Source organism: Ranitomeya variabilis, chromosome 6, assembly GCF_051348905.1.
Source record: "Ranitomeya variabilis isolate aRanVar5 chromosome 6, aRanVar5.hap1, whole genome shotgun sequence".
NCBI classification, from domain to species: domain Eukaryota; kingdom Metazoa; phylum Chordata; class Amphibia; order Anura; family Dendrobatidae; genus Ranitomeya; species Ranitomeya variabilis.
In genome coordinates, this window is record NC_135237.1 from 38,355,969 (window position 1) to 38,376,940 (window position 20,972).

The 20,972-nt window shown below is 44.2% G+C and overlaps 1 protein-coding gene across 1 annotated transcript; it reads right to left on the reverse strand.

The window, feature by feature from the left end:
- Positions 1 to 1,910: 1,910 nt before the first annotated feature.
- On the reverse strand, positions 1,911 to 20,858 carry OLAH (oleoyl-ACP hydrolase). Its single transcript, XM_077268257.1, has 7 exons — positions 20,792 to 20,858; positions 19,773 to 19,903; positions 13,325 to 13,463; positions 11,140 to 11,239; positions 5,848 to 6,017; positions 5,490 to 5,572; positions 1,911 to 2,437 (listed from the first exon to the last, which is right to left on the reverse strand). The coding sequence occupies exons 2-7, from the start codon at positions 19,900 to 19,902 to the stop codon at positions 2,295 to 2,297; spliced, it is 765 nt and encodes a 254-aa protein (XP_077124372.1). The 5' UTR covers position 19,903; positions 20,792 to 20,858; the 3' UTR covers positions 1,911 to 2,294.
- Positions 20,859 to 20,972: the final 114 nt, after the last annotated feature.

Consider the following 20,972-nt stretch of genomic DNA (forward strand, 5'->3'; position numbering starts at 1 on the left):
ATGACAAGTCTGTGGCTACACAGTAAGTTGTGATGCTCTGTGTGATCCTACACCTTGCATTTATAGCCAACAATGTTCCATAATTTGACGGCTCTGTTGGAAAAGACTGGATAAACCCATACTCGCGTTCCATGCTCATCAATGAGTCCGGGGAGCCTCCCTCGGCCCTGTGGCTGGTTCATCAACTTTCCATTCTTGGACCACCTCTGGTAGGTTCTAATCTCTTAAAAATAGGAACACCCCACCAGTCCTGCCCATTTGGGGATGCTCTGTCCCGAGTCATTTACATATCACAACGTAGGCCTTATCAAAATCTGAGACCCTTAAGGTACCTTCACACGAAGCGACGCTGCAGCGATAGCGACAACGATGCCGATCGCTGCAGCGTCGCTGTTTGGTCGCTGGAGAGCTGTCACACAGACCGCTCTCCAGCGACCAACGATGCCGAGGTCCCCGGGTAACCAGGGTAAACATCAGGTTGCTAAGCGCAGGGCCGCGCTTAGTAACCCGATGTTTACCCTGGTTACCAGCGTAAAAGTAAAAAAAACAAACAGTACATACTCACCTGCGCGTCCCCCAGCGTCTGCTTCCTGACACTGACTGAGCTCTGGCCCTAACAGCACAGCGGTGACGTCACCGCTGTGCTTTCACTTTCACTTTAGGGCCGGCGCTCAGTAAGTGTCAGGAAGCAGACGCTGGGGGACGCGCAGGTGAGTATGTACTGTTTGTTTTTTTTACTTTTACGCTGGTAACCAGGGTAAACATCGGGTTACTAAGCGCGGCCCTGCGCTTGGTAACCCGATGTTTACCCTGGTTACCAGTGTAAAACATCGCTGGTATCGTTGCTTTTGCTGTCAAACACAACGATACACGGCGATCGGACGACCAAATAAAGTTCTGAACTTTATTCAGCGACATCACAGCAGGATCCTGATCGCTGCTGCGTGTCAAACTAAACGATATCGCTAGCCAGGACGCTGCAACGTCACGGATCGCTAGTGATATCGTTACAAAGTCGTTTCGTGTGAAGGTACCTTTACACATGTGTCACTATAATCTGGGAAGAAGATTGCTAGAGCAAATAATGGTTTGTTCCAATGCATTAGAGGTCTTCTCCAGTATAAGTCCTCCTTGAAGGGTAAGGTGTCTCTGTAGGGCCCCATATGGCAATACACAGTACAGAAATATTGGGGGCCCATAAGAATAACAAATGATAAAACACAGCAGGTCCGTCAGGTCTACAGATCTACACAACCCGTTTTATACTTTTACAGTTACAAAATGATACCAGTAATATTCTTAATGCAAATCCAATAATTTGCATTTGGGCAATTTTTATTCACTTTTTTTTTTCTTTTCTTTCCCTTACCCTCTTCTTTTTCCAAGAGTCATAACTTTTATATTTTTCCATCCACTTGGCTATATGAAGGCTTTTTTTTTTTTCCCCCGCATGATGAGTAAGGCTATGTGCCCACGTTGCGGAATTGTGTGCGGATTTTTCCGCACCGGTTTTGCGAAATCCGCAGGTAAAACGCACTACGCGGAATTACTGCGGGTTTTGTGCGGATTCCACCTGCAGATTCCTATTATGGAGCAGGTGTAAACCGCTGCGGAATCCGCCCAAAGAATTGACATGCTGCAGAAAATACAATGCAGCGTTTCTGCGCGGTATTTTCAGCAGCATGGGCACAGCAGATTTGGTTATCCATAGGTTTACATGGTACTGTAAACTCATGGAAAACAGCTGTGAATCCTCAGCGGCCAATTCGCTGCGGATTCGCAGCAAAATCTGCAACGTGTGCACATAGCCAAATAGATCTGAATGACACCATTAATTTTGCCATACAATATAGGGGGAAAAAATTGAAGTCTGGCGACATTTTTCAAAATAATTTTTTTTTTTCATTTTTCGACATTTATTGTGGGCTAAAAATTTACAAAACGTTTACATAGGTAATACAGTTGTAAAATGACATGTCCAAATTTGTTTCTCCATTTCTTGAAACCCTTTACTAAACAAAAAACAAACAAACAAAAAAAAAAAAAATTCCAAGCTTTTTTTTTTTTCTTCTACGCCATTTTGAACACTTTTTTTTTTTTTTTTGTGTGGGGGTAGCTGCAACCAAAATGTTTTTGATCGATATACCGGCAGTTGATGTGTTATGTGCTATTAAGTCACGTCAGAAAGGGGTTGATTAGAGCTGAAGTTGAAAAGCCCCTCTCCATCCAAACAGGAGGACCCCCACAAATAAATACCCCAGTATTCTGATTTCGGCATCCATAGGAGATAAACTTTAAAAATAGTCAACTTCGGCTGCTTGTAAATATTTTGATATATAGGTCAATAGCGACTTTTCATTTTTTGGGTCCTTTAGGTAGAAATGTCCCCCAGGCATCATGTGAATATTGAAGTCTCCACTTGTGAGCTCCTTCCAAGCTGAAAGTAAAAAAGACAAGGAACAAATGAGCACGACCATAGATTACAGTTTAGCATTCTGGTTTTCTGATACCAAAACAGCGCCATCCTTCTCTACAGGCTGTACCTGGTATTGCAGGCATCTACTTTAATGCCGCTGACCTACATTGCCAGACACACAGGGTGTGGATTCTAGGATAGAGAGTCCATTTCTCTAATTTTCGAATCTCATACAAATGTGTTCAGTCATGGAGGCACAAAAAGATCCTTGCCTAAAGGCATGAAAAAGAAAAAAAAATCTAAACAAAAGAACTGCTGTTTTGATCATAGCCCTATACCACCAAAAATACAATAGAAATTGACGGGAATATTATGAACTGTAACATGGGAATTTTTCTGAATATTTTCTCACGCTACAGTTCATATGAGTTTATGCCAACAGGGGGCGCAGCACCACAAGTTCCCCAACCTACGTTACCATCATTTCATTCATTCCCCAGTCTTTTACAGCCAGGAGAAGTCGCATTAGCACCGCTCCTGGCTGTAACTTTATTTAACCCCTTCAGATGGATTTACATCGTGGGACATGACTGTACGGCGGATAGGTATGGGATATTGTTGCTTTTTTATTTTCCATTTTTACAGGAGAACAAGGGTCGTCACTTGGATTGAGCGTACAATAATGATAATAAAACCCCATGTGTTTATTTATTTCATTAAAATACTTTATTCTTAATATGCGTGTGTATTTTTAACCCTTTACTATTGGATTAATAATGGATAGGTGTCTTAATTGACATCTCTCCATTATTAACCAGGCTTTTATGCTATCTAGCTCTGTATTATAATATAAAATATATATGTATATATATATATATATATATATATACACACACACACACACACACACACACACACACACACACGCACACACATACACACAATCTGGTTTCCGGTCACACCACTCCACTGAACCTGCCCTAACTAAGGTCACCAGTGACCTATTAACCGCCAAGAGCAAGCAACACTACTCTGTTCTCCTCCTCCTGGGCCTGTCCTCTGCCTTTGACACAGTGGACCATTCCCTATTATTACAGACCCTCTCATCCCTTGGCATCACAGACTTGGCCCTATCCTAGATCTCTTCATACCTAACAGACCGGACATTCAGCGTCTCCCACTCACACACCACCTCCTCACCTCGCCCCCTATCTGTCGGAGTCCCACAAGGTTCAGTCCTTGGGCCCCTGCTCTTCTCCATTTACACCTTTGGCCTGGGACAGCTCATAGATTCTCACGGTTTTCAGTATCACCTCTATGCTGATGACACACAGATCTACATCTCTGGACCAGATATCACAACTCTACTAACCAGAATCCCTCAATGTCTCTCCGCTATTTCATCCTTCTCCGCTAGATTTCTGAAACTTAACATGGACAAAACAGAATTCATTGTCTTTCCCCCATCTCACGCGACCCCTATCCATTACAGTAAATGGCTGCCCACTCTCCCCAGTCCCACAAGCTCGCTGTCTTGGGGTAATCCTTGACACTGATCTCTCCTTCAAACCGCATATCCAAGCCCTTTCCACTTCCTGCTGCCTTCAACTCAAAAATATTTCACGGATCCGTACATTCCTAAACCAAGAATCTGCAAAAACCCTAGCCCATGCCCTCATCATCTCCCGCCTCGACTACTGTAACCTCCTGCTCTGTGGCCTCCCCACTAACACTCTCGCACCCCTCCAATCTATTCTAAACTCAGCTGCCCGACTAATCCACCTGTCCCCCCGCTATTCCCCGGCCTCTCCCCTCTGTCATTCCCTTCACTGGCTCCCCATTACCCAGAGACTCCAGTACAAAACCCTAACCATGACGTACAAAGCCATCCACAACCTGTCTCCTCCATACATCTGTGACCTCGTCTCCCGGTACTTACCTACACGCAACCTCCGATCCTCACAAGATCTCCTTCTCTACTCCCCTCTTATCTCCTCTTCCCACAATCGTATACAAGATTTCTCTCGTGCATCCCCCCTACTCTGGAACTCTCTACCACAACATATCAGACTCTCGCCTACCATCGAAACCTTCAAAAAGAACCTGAAGACCCACCTCTTCCGACAAGCCTATAACCTGCAGTAACCACCGATCGACCAAACCGCTGCACGACCAGCTCTATCCTCACCTACTGTATTCTCACCCATCCCTTGTAGATTGTGAGCCCTCGCGGGCAGGGTCCTCTCTCCCCCTGTACCAGTTATGACTTGTATTGTTCAAGATTATTGTACTTGTTTTTACTCTGTATACCGCTCCTCACATGTAAAGCGCCATGGAATAAATGGAGATATAATAATAAATATATAAATAAATATATATATATATATATATATATATATATATATATACACACACACATTCTATGTGTAGACATTTATTCTGCCTATTCTATTTTAACCTGTCAGTGTGATTTTACTGTACACCGCACTGAATTGCCGGCTTTTCTAGAGAACACCGCTGCGCATTTATCGCAAGTCACACGTGTGGTCCGTGTGTAATCCGTAATTTTCTCGCCCCCATAGACTTTCATTGGCGGATTTTTGTCGGAATACGCTGACAGTTGCAGCATGCTGCGATTTTCTACGCCTGTAAAATACGGCCGAGAAATATACGGCTGATGGGAGCTGCCCCATAGAGAATCATTGGTCCATGTGCAATGCGTTGTTTTTGTGCCTCTCATACATTGTATTTCTCTCTAGTGTGACCCCGGCCAAAAAAAAATGACGGTTTTGTGGGGGGTTTTTTACCACTTAATTTTAATTGATTTTTTGTGTTTTTTTAGTATATTGTATGCCAAAATAAATAGTCATTCAAAACTACAGCTGATCCCCCCCCCAAAAAAAAACCCAAGTCATCATTTGCTCAAGTTGAAGAAAAAAATTAAAGTAAATGCTCCTGGTAAAAAAAAAAAAAGAAGAAAAAACAAATCACAAAAATGAAAAATAAAGGGGGAGGGGGATAAAAAAAATAGTTCTAAAGGTTAATATACGGTGGACTACAAATCAAAACCTACCAGTCAGGTCATGAGGAATGTCTTCTGCCCCATCAAAACACGTCAGTCCACATGAAAGCGAAGGACACCTTGGCTTATTATACCTATAGAGTGAAAAAAAAAACAACAACAACTCTGCACATTTCCATTTTCGGTTTACAGCTCATATACAGACCTATGTGTTTCCATGGTTACAGAGCACACGTCGCTCTGCCCCCACTTCTACCGCCCACAGGTGACCAAGAAGAAGGGTCAAGACTGTGGGATCAGACTACGGGCAGAGCTTGACTGTAGTCTGTAACCATGGAAACATAAAAGTCTGTATAGGACCTGTGTAAAAAGAAGACGGCTGCTATATGAAGGAAGGAGAAGAACTTACCCAAAGTTCTCAACAACTCTCAGATCAGCTTTCAGTGGTGGGAGGAAGAGCTGCATGGCTTCCTTGTTCTCCAGAATTTCGGCAGGGGTTCCCCCGGTTGTGGACATCCACTTTAGGAATTCTTCATCGCTCAATTCTGATCTTTTGGTAGTTAAGTTACGGGATTTTGACTACAGGATGCAGAAAGGTGTTTTTTTTTTTTTAAGGACCTGGCCTTTTGAGCTTTTCCTTACTTTTTTTTTTTTTTTACAAAAATGAACATTAAAGAAAAGATAATTAAATAATATAATAATAATAATATATACTCATCAGTCTAATGGGCGGCCTTCCGCAGAACAGGAAGCTATTACATCCAATATTTTTCTGACACCCGATTGCCGAGTCCTGTGATTGGCTGCAGAACTCATGTGACTGCATGTTATTGGAGTCACACCCAATGAAGTCTAGTTTCCCCTCATCTGACCGCTGCAGCCAGTCACAGGTGTCAGCAGTAGGGTGACCAAAGAACGGAATGTCATCACTTTGCGCTGAAGCAGCAGGGGTTACATTGGAAGAGTAGACAGAATTTGTTGCTTCTGTATGTTTTGGGTGGTAAGCTGGACTATTCCTTTAACTTGTATTTATATATTTATTATTTATTTATTTTTAAAGTGTACTTGGGGTTCCATAATATTTCATTAACTGCTTTCTGATTCCTCCACCTTATAATATCTCCACTGCCCGAGTTGTAGTGATCTGTGATTACAATTCCATTTCCAACATAATCACAACGTTGTGGGTTTCGCAGAAAAGATTTTCAAACAGTAAAGGCCTTTTTAAGCCTTTTTTTCTGTTGGTTGGATGGTTTGCCATTTTTAGTTGGAGCCTTCCACTTATATCAAGAAGAATAGGATAAAAATCCGCACCGCAACTCAGTTTCAAAATGGAAAAATTTAACAGAATGTGAAGAAAATTAAAATCCACTTTAAAAACAGTTTTGGAAACCCATGTCCCCTGGCTACAATTTAGAAAAAAAAAATGGCGCCTTACTCACTATCCCTGGGTCCAACGCTGCTTTTGGTGCCTGTTATTCACTGATGTCCCGTTGACAGCACAGCAGGCGATCAGTGACGTCAGTGGCACGTATGTCAACTCAGGCAGAGCCACTGACTTCACTGACTGGCTGCAGTGCTGTTGAGGTGATATCAGTGCTGCAGACAGTATGGCTGCCGTCACACTAGCAGTATTTGGTCAGTATTTTATATCAGTATTTGTAAGCCAAAACCAGGAGTGGAACAAATAGAGGAAAAGTAGAATAGAAACATATGCACCACTTCTGCATTTATCACCCACTCCTGGTTTTGGCTGAGAAATACTGATGTAAAATACTGACCAAATACTGATAGTGTGACGGCAGCAGAACCGGAGACTGAGCGTTGGACCCAGGGAGTGTGAGTAAAGCTCAGTTTGTATTTTTTTATTTTATATTTTTATAACAAACTGCAGCCGAGGGATTGGAATCAATCCAAATTTCAGTTTGCAAATCTTTAGCAGTTCAAAGTGGACATATCCACATCCTAAGGTTGAAAGGAATGTACAGTACTGATCGTTTGTTCACAAGGTGGAATTTTTAGGGTATGAGGGATTGGGGTCTTTAAGATGCCAGTGGACCTGCTGAGGTTTTCCTAGGCGAAGCCGCTTCAGGAAGAAGCTGGAAGTACCAGAAGTGGCTTCTCTGATGGGCTTGACATAGCTTTTGCGAGTGTTCCATCCCTGGCGTCTTTTTTTCTATAATTTACTGGGAATCTGTCACCTCGAATTGGCGGGCTATGTAAATGCCCTGTGTCCAGTCAGATGGGCGGTGGTTCCTCTTCTTTCCTCCACCCCATCCTTCCCCACTGTCCACAATATTTTCTGGAATTTGAGTAGGTGTCCTCCCTAGTTCACGCGTGAGCAATGCAATCTTGCCTCAAGCACGCACAGTATTCTTTGCTCAACAGCGGGCAAAGCCTAAAATCATTACTGCGCATGCGCCGGTGCACTATGTCCCAGAACACAGCTAAATACTTCCAGGACAAAGTGCGCCGGTGCATGCGCAGTAATGCTTTTCGGCTTTGCCCGCTGTTGGGCAAAGCATACTGCACGTGCGCGAGGCAAGATTGCATTGCACACGCGCGAACTACGGAGGACACCTACTCAAATTCCAGAAAATATTGCGGGCAGCGGGGGAGGATGGGGTGGAGGAAAGAAGAGGAAACACCGCCCATCTGACCGGACACAGTGCATTTACATAGCCCGCCAATTCGAGGTGCCAGATTCCCTTTAAACTGTGACTAGTGAGCGGATTCCACTAGGAAGTTTCTTTTAGCAGCTTCATGGTTTCTAAACCACAGCAAAGAACATAGGAGTGGAGCCGCATATTCATCACTGTAATGAGCGGTACCACGTGACCGCTCACACAGGACAGGCTGCCGGCGCTGAGAGGAGGCATCGCGGGAGCTGGGTGAGTATATTTCTCTGCAAGGGGGTGGACGGTGACCCCCAAACTTTATTTTTAACAAAAAAAAAAATAGATTTTTCATCTCTTCTCTCCTGCGAGCACTGCAGGGGACAAGAGATGATTGCCGCCTTCAGCACCACACGCTGGGTACAGCGCTTACTGTAGCGCTGTCTCTCCTGCACGGTCCGTGTGGTCCTTAGGCGGCACACGGCTGCCACACGTGTGCCACACTGATGTGCCACGTGAGCACACGGACACGGTTAACTCCGGTACCGTTTTCTCCGGTACCGGAATTATCTGGACGTGTGAGACTGGCCTTACATTGTGCATTATGTTCATTTTTTGCTGCGGTTTTGTGTTCTTTTTTTTGTTTTTTTTTTAAATGGTTTCCAGGCAGAAACTGATCGGAAACTCTCCAAAACTCATCAAAAACTTGGAGGTCCTTCTCGGTTTCCGTTCCAAAACTCTGCAAAAACTTACTCCTAGGCTATGTGCACATGACGTATTTTAGATGCTGGTGCAGCCACTGAGTTTTTCCAGGCAAACCTACTGCGGAAAGACTTTTAAGCTATGTTCACACATTGCGTTTTTGCTCCGTTTTTTTTCTGCAGGCAAAACCTGATGTCTCGGCAGTTAAGGAGCTGCTTACAAAAAGCAGGTTTTGCTGCATTTTTCAGGATCCCAAAGTTCAGCTTTGCTTCCTCCACATAAGCATGAACACAGGTCACCAACGTAAGACATATGTGAAACCATAACCATTTTTGGAAAAAAATGGGTAATTTGATTATTTAGTGGAAAAAGATTCTAACGTCTGAAAAAAATAGTGACTATTCTGGGCAAAAATAATTCACATGAGTTCATGAAAAAATACCCAATTACAAATGTAACAGCGGGGAGAAGTGAATTGGTCAGGAATAGTTTACCTAAGGATATGTGCCCATGTTGCGGAATCCGCACCTTTTTTGTAAAATCCGCGGATTTACAATGGAATTACTGCGGGTTTTGTGCGGATTCCTATTGTGGAGCAGGTGTAAACTGCTGCGGAATCCGCACAAAGAATTGACATGCTGCAGAAAATACAATGCTGCGTTTCCGTGTGGTATTTTCCGCAGCATGGGCACAGCGGATTTGGTTTTCCATAGGTTTACATGGTACTGTAAACAGCATGGAAAACAGCTGCGAATCCGCAGCGTCAAATCCGCTGCGGATCCGCAGCAAAATCCGCAACCTGTGCACATAGCCTAAAGGCTGAGTCACACATAACGATATCGTTGCAACGTCACGCTTTTGGTGACGTAGCAACAATCCCGCTAACGATCTCGTTATGTGTGACAGCGACCAACGATCAGGCCCCTGCTGGGAGATCGTTGGTCGATGGGAATGATCAGGACCTTTTTTATTGTCGCTGATCACCCGCTGCCATCGCTGGATCGGCGTGTGTGACGCCGATCCAGCGATGTGTTCACTTGTAACCAGGGTAAACATCAGGTTACTAAGCGCAGGGCCGCGCTTAGTAACCCGATATTTACCCTGGTTACCATTGTAAAAGTAAAAAAAAAAACAGTACATACTCACATTCTGATGTCGGTCACGTCGCCCGGCGTCCACAGGGTTAAAACTGCTTTCGGCAGGAGCGCTGCTAATATGCACGCTCTGCTGCCAAGAGCTTCCCTGCACTGAATGTGTCAGCACCGGCCGTAAAGCAGAGCACAGCGGTGACGTCACCGCTGTTACTGCCGGCGCTGACACATTCAGTGCAAGGAAGCTCTCGGCAGCAGAGCGTGCATATTAGCAGCGCTCCTGCCGAAAGCAGTTTTAACCCTGTGGACGCCGGGCGACGTGACGGACATCAGAAGGTGAGTATGTAGTGTTTTTTTTTTAACTTTTACAATGGTAACCAGGGTAAATATCGGGTTACTAAGTGCGGCCCTGCACTTAGTAACCCGATGTTTACCCTGGTTACCCGGGTGCTGCAGGGGGACTTCAGCATCGTTGAAGACAGTTTCAACGATGCCGAAATCGTTCCCCTGATCGTTGGTCGCTGGAGAGAGCGGTCTTTGTGACAGCTCCCCAGCGACCACACAACGACTTACCAACGACCACGGCCAGGTCGTATCGCTGGTCGTGATCGTTGGTAAGTCGTTTAGTGTAATGGTACCCTAAGACATTGCCAGAGCATGGAGCTTGTAGGACACTGTTAACTTTCACACTTTGGTCAGCCCTTGGTTGATCAGGTATTGTTCAATTTCACACCTTGGTCGGTCAATGTTTGCTTTACACATTACTAATTTAATGAAACTGTTCTAATCCCAACTTCCATTCTCAGGTTAGGAGACCAAGACATTATGGTTAAAGCTTGGGAAAAATCACTTACTCATTGCTTTCTATGGATGAAAAAACTCTGAAAGTAGTAACATGCTGAAGTTTTCAAAAACACAGCAGTTTTCTCAATTCAGTCAGAAAAAAAAAAACAGCGTGTGCGCATTAAATGTCTCAAAACTCAGATTTTAATTTGCATTAAAAATGCAGCAAAAAAAAAAATCCCACACGTCTTAAGAGGTTAAAAGAAATGACACAAAACTGAGTATGTACACAGCAATGTCGTTTTGATATTGCTGTGCATTTTGTTAATTTTTTGGAGAACTTTTCCGCTGCTTTTTTTAGGTGTATTCCGGGCCGAATTGGCCTGAAAAAAGATGTTGTGTGCACTTACCCTCACATAGATCTTGGTGTGTATTACTCCAGGGATCGTTTCAAACTATTTTTTATATAGTCAATTATGTAGATTAGTGTGCATGAGGCAAGGGACTCACGTGAGGGGCAGAGGCTCCAGACACAAACAGGTGCACGGGCTCCAGGCCATACTGTTCCTTCAGTCTCACAGCTGTAGCAAAACTGGTGAAGGATCCAAAGCTGCAAAGAAAAAAAAAAAAAAAATTCTTCAATTTTCAGGAATGTGGAAAAATGAAATCCACAATGGACACATGGAAGGGCGGCATAATGCATGCTCCCATCTGGACTCTATAGAGAGCGCACAATGCGGCTTTATCCTCTCTGGTCTGTATAATAGATAAAGACTTCATAAGACGCCATGTGCTCCGGACTACTCGCTAACACGGGGTCCGAAACACTGAGGCCTCATTCAAGTTCCCAAGCTTCTCCGACCCATTAAACAGAAAACAACGGACAACACTCGGATGGCCTACATTTTTTTTCATGGAACCATTGATTTGTATGGGAAGAGTCTGATTCGTGACTTAGATCAAAAACAAACTTCTATTGTTTTTTTTTTTAGCGGTTTTTTTCCTCTTTCCTTAGTACATCATAGGGGTTCCATTACATAACAAAACTCCCAAAAAAGTCAAATAGTATTTTCCCCAAAAAATTTAAGAAAATTTGGGACTTGAGCATTAAAGATCAGATTTAAATTAAATATTTAAAGCAGGAGCAGCTGAGCAGATTGATATATTAGCTTATGGCAAAAGATTCAGGATTTTATTTCTTGGAATCTCTACTCACTCAGGACTTAGGAGTCCGGTGGGCGGTCCTAATCAGTGACTGACATATCACATGGTATAGTTTATACAAGGAAGTCTAGCCATCACGCATTCGGACCACCCTCTGGACTATATATTATTTTTGCCTATAAGCTGCGGCCACCGCCATCAGGGGCTTATCTACAGCATTCTGTAATGCTGTAGATAAGCCCCCAAATGTAACCTGAAAGATAAGAAAAACTAGTATACTCACATATGGGCGGTCCTGATGCGGTCCGGTCCGATGGGCGTCGCGGTCCGGGTCCAGCGCCTCCCATCTTCATACGATGATGTCCTCTTCTTTGCTTCCTGTTGCGGCTCCTGCGCAGGCGAACTTTACTTTATTAACAGGGCAGATAAAGTGCGCCTGCACAGGAGCCGCAATGGGAAGCAAAGAAGAGGACGTCGGGCCTCTCTGACCTTTCTGAAGCCGCAGCTTACAGGCGAGAAAATGGGGTGACAGATTCCCTTTAGGGCTGTCCCACACGTCCAGATAATTCCGGTACCGGAATAAATCGGTACCGGAGTTATCCGTGTCCGTGTGCCTGGGAACTCACGGAGGCCATACTTGCGGCACACGTGTGCCGCCCGTATGGCGAGTGGGTACCACACGGAGCGTGTGGTACCCACTCTGCATGGTGCTGAAGCTGCGATTCATATCCTCTCTGCAGTAGCGTTTGCTGCAGAGAAAATATGAAGAATAGTGTTTAAAATAAAGATCCATGTGTCCGCCGCCCCCCCACCCCCTGTGCGCCCCCCCGCTGGTCAGAAAATACTTACCCGGGTCCCCCGTCGGCTGTCGCTCCTTCCTGGTCTGGCCGCGGCTTCTCCTGCATGCGGTCACGTGGGCCCGATCATTTACAGTCATGAATATGTGGCTCCACCTCCCATAGGGGCGGAGCCGACTATTCATGATTGTAAATGATCGGCCCCACGTGACCGCATACAGTAGGAGGCGCGGCCAGACCAGGAAGGAGCGAGGGAGCGGGTAAGTATTTTCTGACCAGCGGGGGGGGCGCACAGGGGGTGGGGGGGCGGCGGACACATGGATCTTTATTTTTAACACTATTCTTCATATTTTCTCTATAGCAAACGCTGCTACAGGGAAGATATGAATACCGGCTTCAGCACCATGTGGGGGGGACAGCGCTTACTGTAGCGCTGTCTCCGGCACGCCACACGGACCCCAGACGGAGAATGTCCGTGTGAGGTCCGTGTTTTACGCGGACCCATTGACTCTATTGGGTCCGTGTAAAACGTGCGCTCCCACGAACACTGACATGTCTCCGTGTTTGGCACACGGAGACACGGTCCGCAAAAAATCAATGACATCTGAACAGATGCATTGATTTTTATGTGTCTACGTGTGTCAGTGTCTCCGGTACGTGAGGAAACTGTCACCTCACGTACCGGAATCACTGACGTGTGAAACCGGCCTTAATGTGATCTAGGAAATATTTACCTGTGACCAAAGAAAGAAAAACTTTTTTCCCGCAGTTGTGGTAACAATACGGTAATAATTTCATCAACGATTTGGTCCATACTTTGAACAAATGGTTCTGAAAACCGAGACTCTCTTCCTGGAAGCCTGATGGAGAACACTGAAAAAAAAACAGACAGATTTTCTGTATAGAATGTTCCACAATTATTTATTTTCTCTTACAGATGATAAGCCTCAGGTTGCACTATGCAAATGTTCCTCTATGGTACACAGTAAACATGCCAGTTTTATGCCAGCAACATTTCACAGGATCCACCATTCACAATAGGTAATGTCACAGCTCACCTCCTCCTCCTGTACAATGACTGATAACACCTCTATATTCAGTACATAACACAGGATCCACCATTCACAATAGGTGATGTCACAGCTCACCTCCTCCTCCTGTACAATGACTGATAACACCTCTATATACAGTAGATAACACAGGATCCACAATTCACAATAGGTGATGTCACAGCTCACCTCCTCCTCCTGTACAATGACTGATAACACCTCTATATACAGTATATAACACAGGATCCACCATTCACAATAGGTGATGTCACAGCTCACCTCCTCCTCCTGTACAATGACTGATAACACCTCTATATACAGTAGATAACACAGGATCCACCATTCACAATAGGTGATGTCACAGCTCACCTCCTCCTCCTGTACAATGACTGATAACACCTCTATATACAGTAGATAACACAGGATCCACCATTCACAATAGGTGATATCACAGCTCACCTCCTCCTCCTGTACAATGACTGATAACACCTCTATGTACAGTAGATAACACAGGATCATCCATTCACGATAGGTGATGTCACAGCTCACCTCCTCCCTATACAATGACCTTTGCCCAGATTACAGCATGCTCAGATAACACTTCTATACAGATAGGGTCTGAGTCAGTCTAGTGCTGCTAATGTCCATGTGAAGACGCGAAATAGGAGGATAATATTAGGCCCACCGTGAATATTGAAAGATCGGAGGAAGTGCTCACCCGCTGGTCTCAGGTCTTATCCTGGAGGTCGTGTTCTGGATTCCTAAACATGTTGCCAGTAGCTGCGGATAGCCACAGAGGCCGGCATTGTGCCCAGCAGCAGGATATATGGTGGATGCCTTTCACTGGGAAACAGAGGGTTTCTTCTCTGCTGGAGAAATGTGATGTGACCAGCACATCAATGCCGAGCGCCGGGCGCCAACTCCGCGGCTTCCTTTGTTCCCTATGCTAATGCTGGGCCCTGGAGCCCCGGCCACTCTGTTCTTCTCCCAGCATCTCCAGCTTTTCTGCCCCCATAAATACTTTCTGTGGGCACTCGCCAGTTTTGGATACCGATACAAAGTAACGCAGACGATGACCTCACCGAGGAGCTGAGATCCTGTGCTCTGGGTCCAAATCTACTGTGCTCAGTGCTTCTTTATATCTTTATTATCCCCCTTTATTTAGTAATGTAATGTAATTGGGGTGAATATATGGTAACCAGTGCACCCCCCTCTTCACTTTGAAAAATGCAATGGCTCTAACTGTCCTAATGTACCCACATTATGCAGACAAGGGGCCAGAAAGTTGCTTGTCAGGGTTTTTTTTAGTCCTAAAAATTGATGAGCGGACGTGCCCCAAAAATATGTTTGAGTCCCCGCGGCTCCATGTCTCGCGGGTATTCGACAGCCACAACACATGCAGGGATCTCGTGTTTGTTAGGCAATCCCTGTATGTATCGAACAGCCACGAGACATGCAGGCGCGGGGACTCAAACATTATTCGAGCACGCCGAAGACACTTTGTTAGGACCCGAGCATGCTCAGATAACACCTTATTCCAGCACGTTTGCTCATCACTAGCCCTAAACTAAGTTGTTCCTCCCTCATTTTTAAAAAGGCAGCGATGGAATTCTCAACTTTACTCTGTACTCTTCTTATCCCTTTGGAGACTCGGCCATTTTTCGTTTCCCTTTTTTTCCTTCCTGCCTTCCAAAAGCGTTAACTTTTTTTTCTAATTTTTCCCTGAACATAGCAGACAGTTTTGAATTACCCCCATCCCCTTCTTTTTTTTTTTTTTTTTTTTTTTTACAATCTAATACACTGAAAAACGTGGAAAAATATTCCAGAAATGGTGAAATAAAATAAATAAATAAATAAAATTGAATAGCAATTCCGCCATTGCTTTTGGGGGTTTTGTTTTATCACATTCACTTAGCAGTAAAAATTACCTGCTTTGTTGCAAAGGTCGGTGCAGTTATAGTTCCAGCAAATTTCGGAAAAAAAAATTGGTTTCAATCACAATATTTTCAGAGATATAACGATTTTACTTTTCAGTCACCAGATATTTATGAGGATTAGAGTTGGGTCAAATGGACTGGCGGGACTCGGCCCATTGGCCGCATGGCTAATCTGTGGAGTTCCGGGATCCGATTCTTTCCTCCTGGTATCCCCAGCTCTACGTAGGATTAGCCGGCCGGGCGCGACGGTCATATACGGTATGTGTCATGCCGCAACGATGGCGTTGTGATATACCGTCTAATGAAAAGAGGGGTCAGGGATGCCGAGATGGAAGTGGCGGATTCTCCGGACCCCTCCTGTCCAAGGGTCTCATATTACTGACTAATGAAGTGGGTCATGTTAATCGATTTCCATAAGCTCTAATGAGGACTTTTTTTTTTTTTTTTTTTAAATCGGAATACCCCTTAAAGGAGGTTAGTTTAGGTTACAGATTTAATTAAACAAAATATTATAGACCGCATGTTGAAAAAGGGAGGGTAAGAAAACAAGGAGGCGGTTTTGTAGAAATCTTGATCAGATCAATATTTGGTGACCGCTCTTTGCCTTCATGAATTCTTCTAGGTACTCGTCACTTGTACACCGTGTTTGAAGAAACTTGGCAGATTGTTCCAAACATCTTGGAGAATTAACCCCAGATCTTCTGTGGATGTCAGTTGTGCGGATCCTTCTGTCTCTTCATGTGATCCCAGACTGACTGGATGATGTGAGATCAGGGCTCTGCGGGGGGCCGGATTATGACCTCCCGGACCCTGAAGACCGTCATTAATGACATTGGCTCCAAATGTATTCTGCAGAAGGAAAATGACCCCAACCAGTCAATCACACACCTGGCTAATGGTGTTGCATGAAGGATAAGTATCCGCCTGTATTTCTTAACATTGAGGACATCAATAATCTTGACCAAACTCCGTTTGCTGAAATGCAGCCAGAGACGTGCAGGAGCCTCCACCATGCTTCACTGTTGCTGCAATCGTCCCTAGAACAACTGATACTGTTTACCTTGGTCACCAAATATTGATTTTATTTAGATTTTTGAATTTTCTTAACTGATAAATATTCACTAATAACATTTGCACTTTTGAAAGTATTCTTATTTACAGCATTTTTCTACACCTGCCTAAAGTTTTTACACAGTATCATATATAAAAATAAAATAATTCAATATAAAACTCCACAACTGTCCACATAAATTGTTGTATGACATTTTATGTACAGCGCCATCTGCTGGTTATCACTGCACTATGAGTTCCGCAGATGTTAGTGATCTACTCTGTATTTTTAAAATCTACCAATACATAATAGGAGGAGGTTTCTACAAGAAAAAACTAATTACACCCTCATTGTTGATAATGTAAACTAGATTTATAAAAAAAAGGAATGTATGTACACAGTGACTGCACCAGCAGAATAGTGAGTGCAGCTCTGGAGTATAATACAGGATGTAACTCAGGATCAGAAATGTAATGTATGTACACAGTGACTCCACCAGCAGAATAGTGAGTGCAGCTCTGGGGTATAATACAGGATGTAACTCAGGATCAGTAATGTAATGTATGTACACAGTGACTGCACCAGCAGAATAGTGAGTGCAGCTCTGGAGTATAATACAGGATGTAACTCAGGATCAGTAATGTAATGTATGTACACAGTGACTGCACCAGCAGAATAGTGAGTGCAGCTCTGGAGTATAATACAGGATGTAACTCAGGATCAGAAATGTAATGTATGTACACAGTGACTCCACCAGCAGAATAGTGAGTGCAGCTCTGGGGTATAATACAGGATGTAACTCAGGATCAGTAATGTAATGTATGTACACAGTGACTGCACCAGCAGAATAGTGAGTGCAGCTCTGGGGTATAATACAGGATGTAACTCAGGATCAGTAATGTAATGTATGTACACAGTGACTGCACCAGCAGAATAGTGAGTGCAGCTCTGGGGTATAATACAGGATGTAACTCAGGATCAGTAATGTAATGTATGTGCACAGTGACTGCACCAGCAGAATAGTGAGTGCAGCTCTGGGGTATAATACAGGATGTAACTCAGGATCAGTAATGTAATGTATGTACACAGTGACTGCACCAGCAGAATAGTGAGTGCAGCCCTGGAGTATAATACAGGATGTAACTCAGGATCAGTAATGTAATGTATGTACACAGTGACTGCACCAGCAGAATAGTGAGTGCAGCTCTGGAGTATAATACAGGATGTAACTCAGGATCAGTAATGTAATGTGTGTACACAGTGACTGCACCAGCAGAATAGTGAGTGCAGCTCTGGGGTATAATACAGGATGTAACTCAGGATCAGTAATGTAATGTATGTACACAGTGACTGCACCAGCAGAATAGTGAGTGCAGCTCTGGGGTATAATACAGGATGTAACTCAGGATCAGTAATGTGATGTATGTGCACTGTGACTGCACCAGCAGAATAGTGAGTGCAGCTCTGGAGTATAATACAGGATGTAACTTAGGATCAGTAATGTAATGTATGTACACAGTGATTCCACCAGCAGAATAGTGAGTGCAGCTCTGGGGTATAATACAGGATGTAACTCAGGATCAGTAATGTAATGTATGTACACAGTGACTGTACCAGCAGAATAGAGACCGCAGCTCTGGGGTATAATACAGGATGTAACTCAGGATCAGTAATGTAATGTATGTACACAGTGACTGCACCAGCAGAATAGTGAGCGCAGTTCTGGAGTATAATACAGGATGTAACTCAGGATCAGTAATGTATGTACACAGTGACTGCACCAGCAGAATAGTGAGTGCAGCTCTTGGATATAATACAGGATGTAAATCAGGATCAGTAATGTATGTACACAGTGACTGCACCAGCAGAATAGTGAGTGCAGCTCTTGGATATAATACAGGATGTAAATCAGGATCAGTAATGTATGTACACAGTGACTGCACCAGCAGAATAGTGAGTGCAGCTCTGGAGTATAATACAGGATGTAACTCAGGATCAGTAATGTATGTACACAGTGACTGCACCAGCAGAATAGTGAGTGCAGCTCTGGGGTATAATACAGGATGTAACTCAGGATCAGTAATGTAATGTATGTGCACAGTGACTGCACCAGCAGAATAGTGAGTGCAGCTCTGGGTATAATACAGGATGTAACTCAGGATCAGTAATGTAATGTATGTATACAGTGACTGCACCAGCAGAATAGTGAGTGCAGCTCTGGAGTATAATACAGGATGTAACTCAGGATCAGTAATGTATGTACACAGTGACTGCACCAGCAGAATAGTGAGTGCAGCTCTGGGGTATAATACAGGATGTAACTCAGGATCAGTAATGTAATGTATGTACACAGTGACTGTACCAGCAGAATAGTGAGCGCAGCTCTGGAGTATAATACAGGATGTAACTCAGGATCGTAATGTAATGTATGTACACAGTGACTGCACCAGCAGAATAGTGAGTGCAGCTCTGGGGTATAATACAGGATGTAACTCAGGATCAGTAATGTAATGTATGTACACAGTGACTGCTCCAGCAGAATAGTGAGTGCAGCTCTGGAGTATAATACAGCATGTAACTCAGGATCAGTAATGTAATGTATGTGCACAGTGACTGCACCAGCAGAATAGTGAGTGCAGCTCTGGAGTATAAGGGTAGGAGCACACGATGCGGAAAACGCTGCGGATCCGCAGCGTTTCTGCAGCTGCGGATCCGCAGCGGTTTCCCATGAGTTTACAGTTCAATGTAAACCTATGGGAAACCAAAAACGCTGTGCACATGCTGCGGAAAAAAACGCGTGAATACGCAGTGGTTTACATTCCCCAGCATGTCACTTCTTTCTGCGGATTCCACAGTGGTTTTACAGCTGCCCTTATGGAAAACTGCAGTTGTAAAACCGCAGTGAAAACCGTGGTAAATCCGCGATAAATCTGCAGCAAAAACACAGCGTTTTAGCCCTGCAGATTTATCAAATCTGCTGCAGAAAAATCCGCAGTGGCCAAGAATACGTGTGCACATAGCCTTATACAGGATGTAACTCAGGATTAGTAGAAGATAAGTGATGGGACACCGCTATATGTATTTACAATTATTCTATATATAAAATGTTTTTAAGTACAATAATGTAATAATGCAGAACACAAACCTTCAATGGACTCATCTAACAAACGTCCCCACTGTGCATAAAACAGCGATCCTCCGCCAGCCCATGGGAAGCATATTAATCGGGTTACGGCATTGGGCCGTTTATAGAAGCAGTTCACCAGCTTATCCATCCTTCAAAAAAAATGTATGGATTTGGTTAATGTGAATCTGTCAACAAATTTTACAATACAAACAGCATACATTATTAAATATATCTTAGACTTGATGAGGCTGATGTACTTATTCTGGAAATCCAGGCCAGAATAGCTGTGTAATCAGTATTTAACGTTCCCCAGCCTTATATTGGAATAAACATTGAATTGTTTTGTTTTTATTTTCTTTATTTGTCGCGATTATACAGGATTCATCTGTCACGGATTTGTGGATGTGTGGTTGAAGACTTCTTATTACTACTGAGAACAAACAGAGACTTCTCCCCATCAGGAGCGCTGTTTACATGCCAGGACGGAGCCCTACATAGGATGGCACACGCTGAGCTGTGTGCGTGTAGGCATCTGCTATACAGCAGTGTGGGGTCAGAACTGTGTGCGAAATACAGCAGAAAACTGGGCGCAAAATCAAACTGTGCAAAACGCATCAGCAAACTGTGCGAAATGTGTGAAGCTGTGCAAAATGCGTCTAACTGTACTGTCAGCAGGCAGTGTGCGAAATGCGTCAGCAGGCTGTGTGCGAAATGCGTCAGCAGGCAGTGTGCGAAATGCGTCAGCAGGCAGTGTGCGAAATGCGTCAGCAGGCTGTGTGCGAAATGCAGCAAACTGAACGCAAAATCAATACAATCTGTGTGCAAAATCTGTCAAACTGTGTCAAATGCATCAGTAATCTGTGTGAAACACAATTGAAGTCTGTATGGAAACGTATGACCAAACTGTGCTCCATAGCTCCATCTCTCCCCTGTGAACAGCAGAAACCATCTACACCACTGTAATTCCCATATAACACTACACACAGCGCCCTGAGCGCCCCCACCCGCGGACCACAGCGCCAAGCTGCTGACACTACCTGCTGCCTTCCTCTTCCTGGCTGTCACTCACATTTCCCAGCACTTTGCCCTTTTCAAAAATGGCCGTTAGCGTGCACTCTTCTGATTGGCTGACGACAGTGTTTACACGTACATGAGCCAGACCTGCCATCCAATCGTAGAACTTGATTCCGCCCAGTAGGCGGGGTTTAGGTTGACAAG

What these genes read in the sequence shown, in the direction of transcription:
- OLAH (XM_077268257.1), bottom strand. Translation starts at nt 19,902, where the DNA reads ATGGATAAGCTGGTGAACTGCTTCTATAAACGGCCCAATGCCGTAACC. An exon ending in TTTTCTTTCTTTGGTCACAG is followed by an intron (nt 11,240 to 13,324) that starts GTAAATATTTCC and finishes TTTTCTTTGCAG; the next exon opens with CTTTGGATCCTTCACCAGTT. An exon ending in CATTCCTCATGACCTGACTG is followed by an intron (nt 2,438 to 5,489) that starts GTAGGTTTTGAT and finishes TTTTACTTTCAG; the next exon opens with CTTGGAAGGAGCTCACAAGT.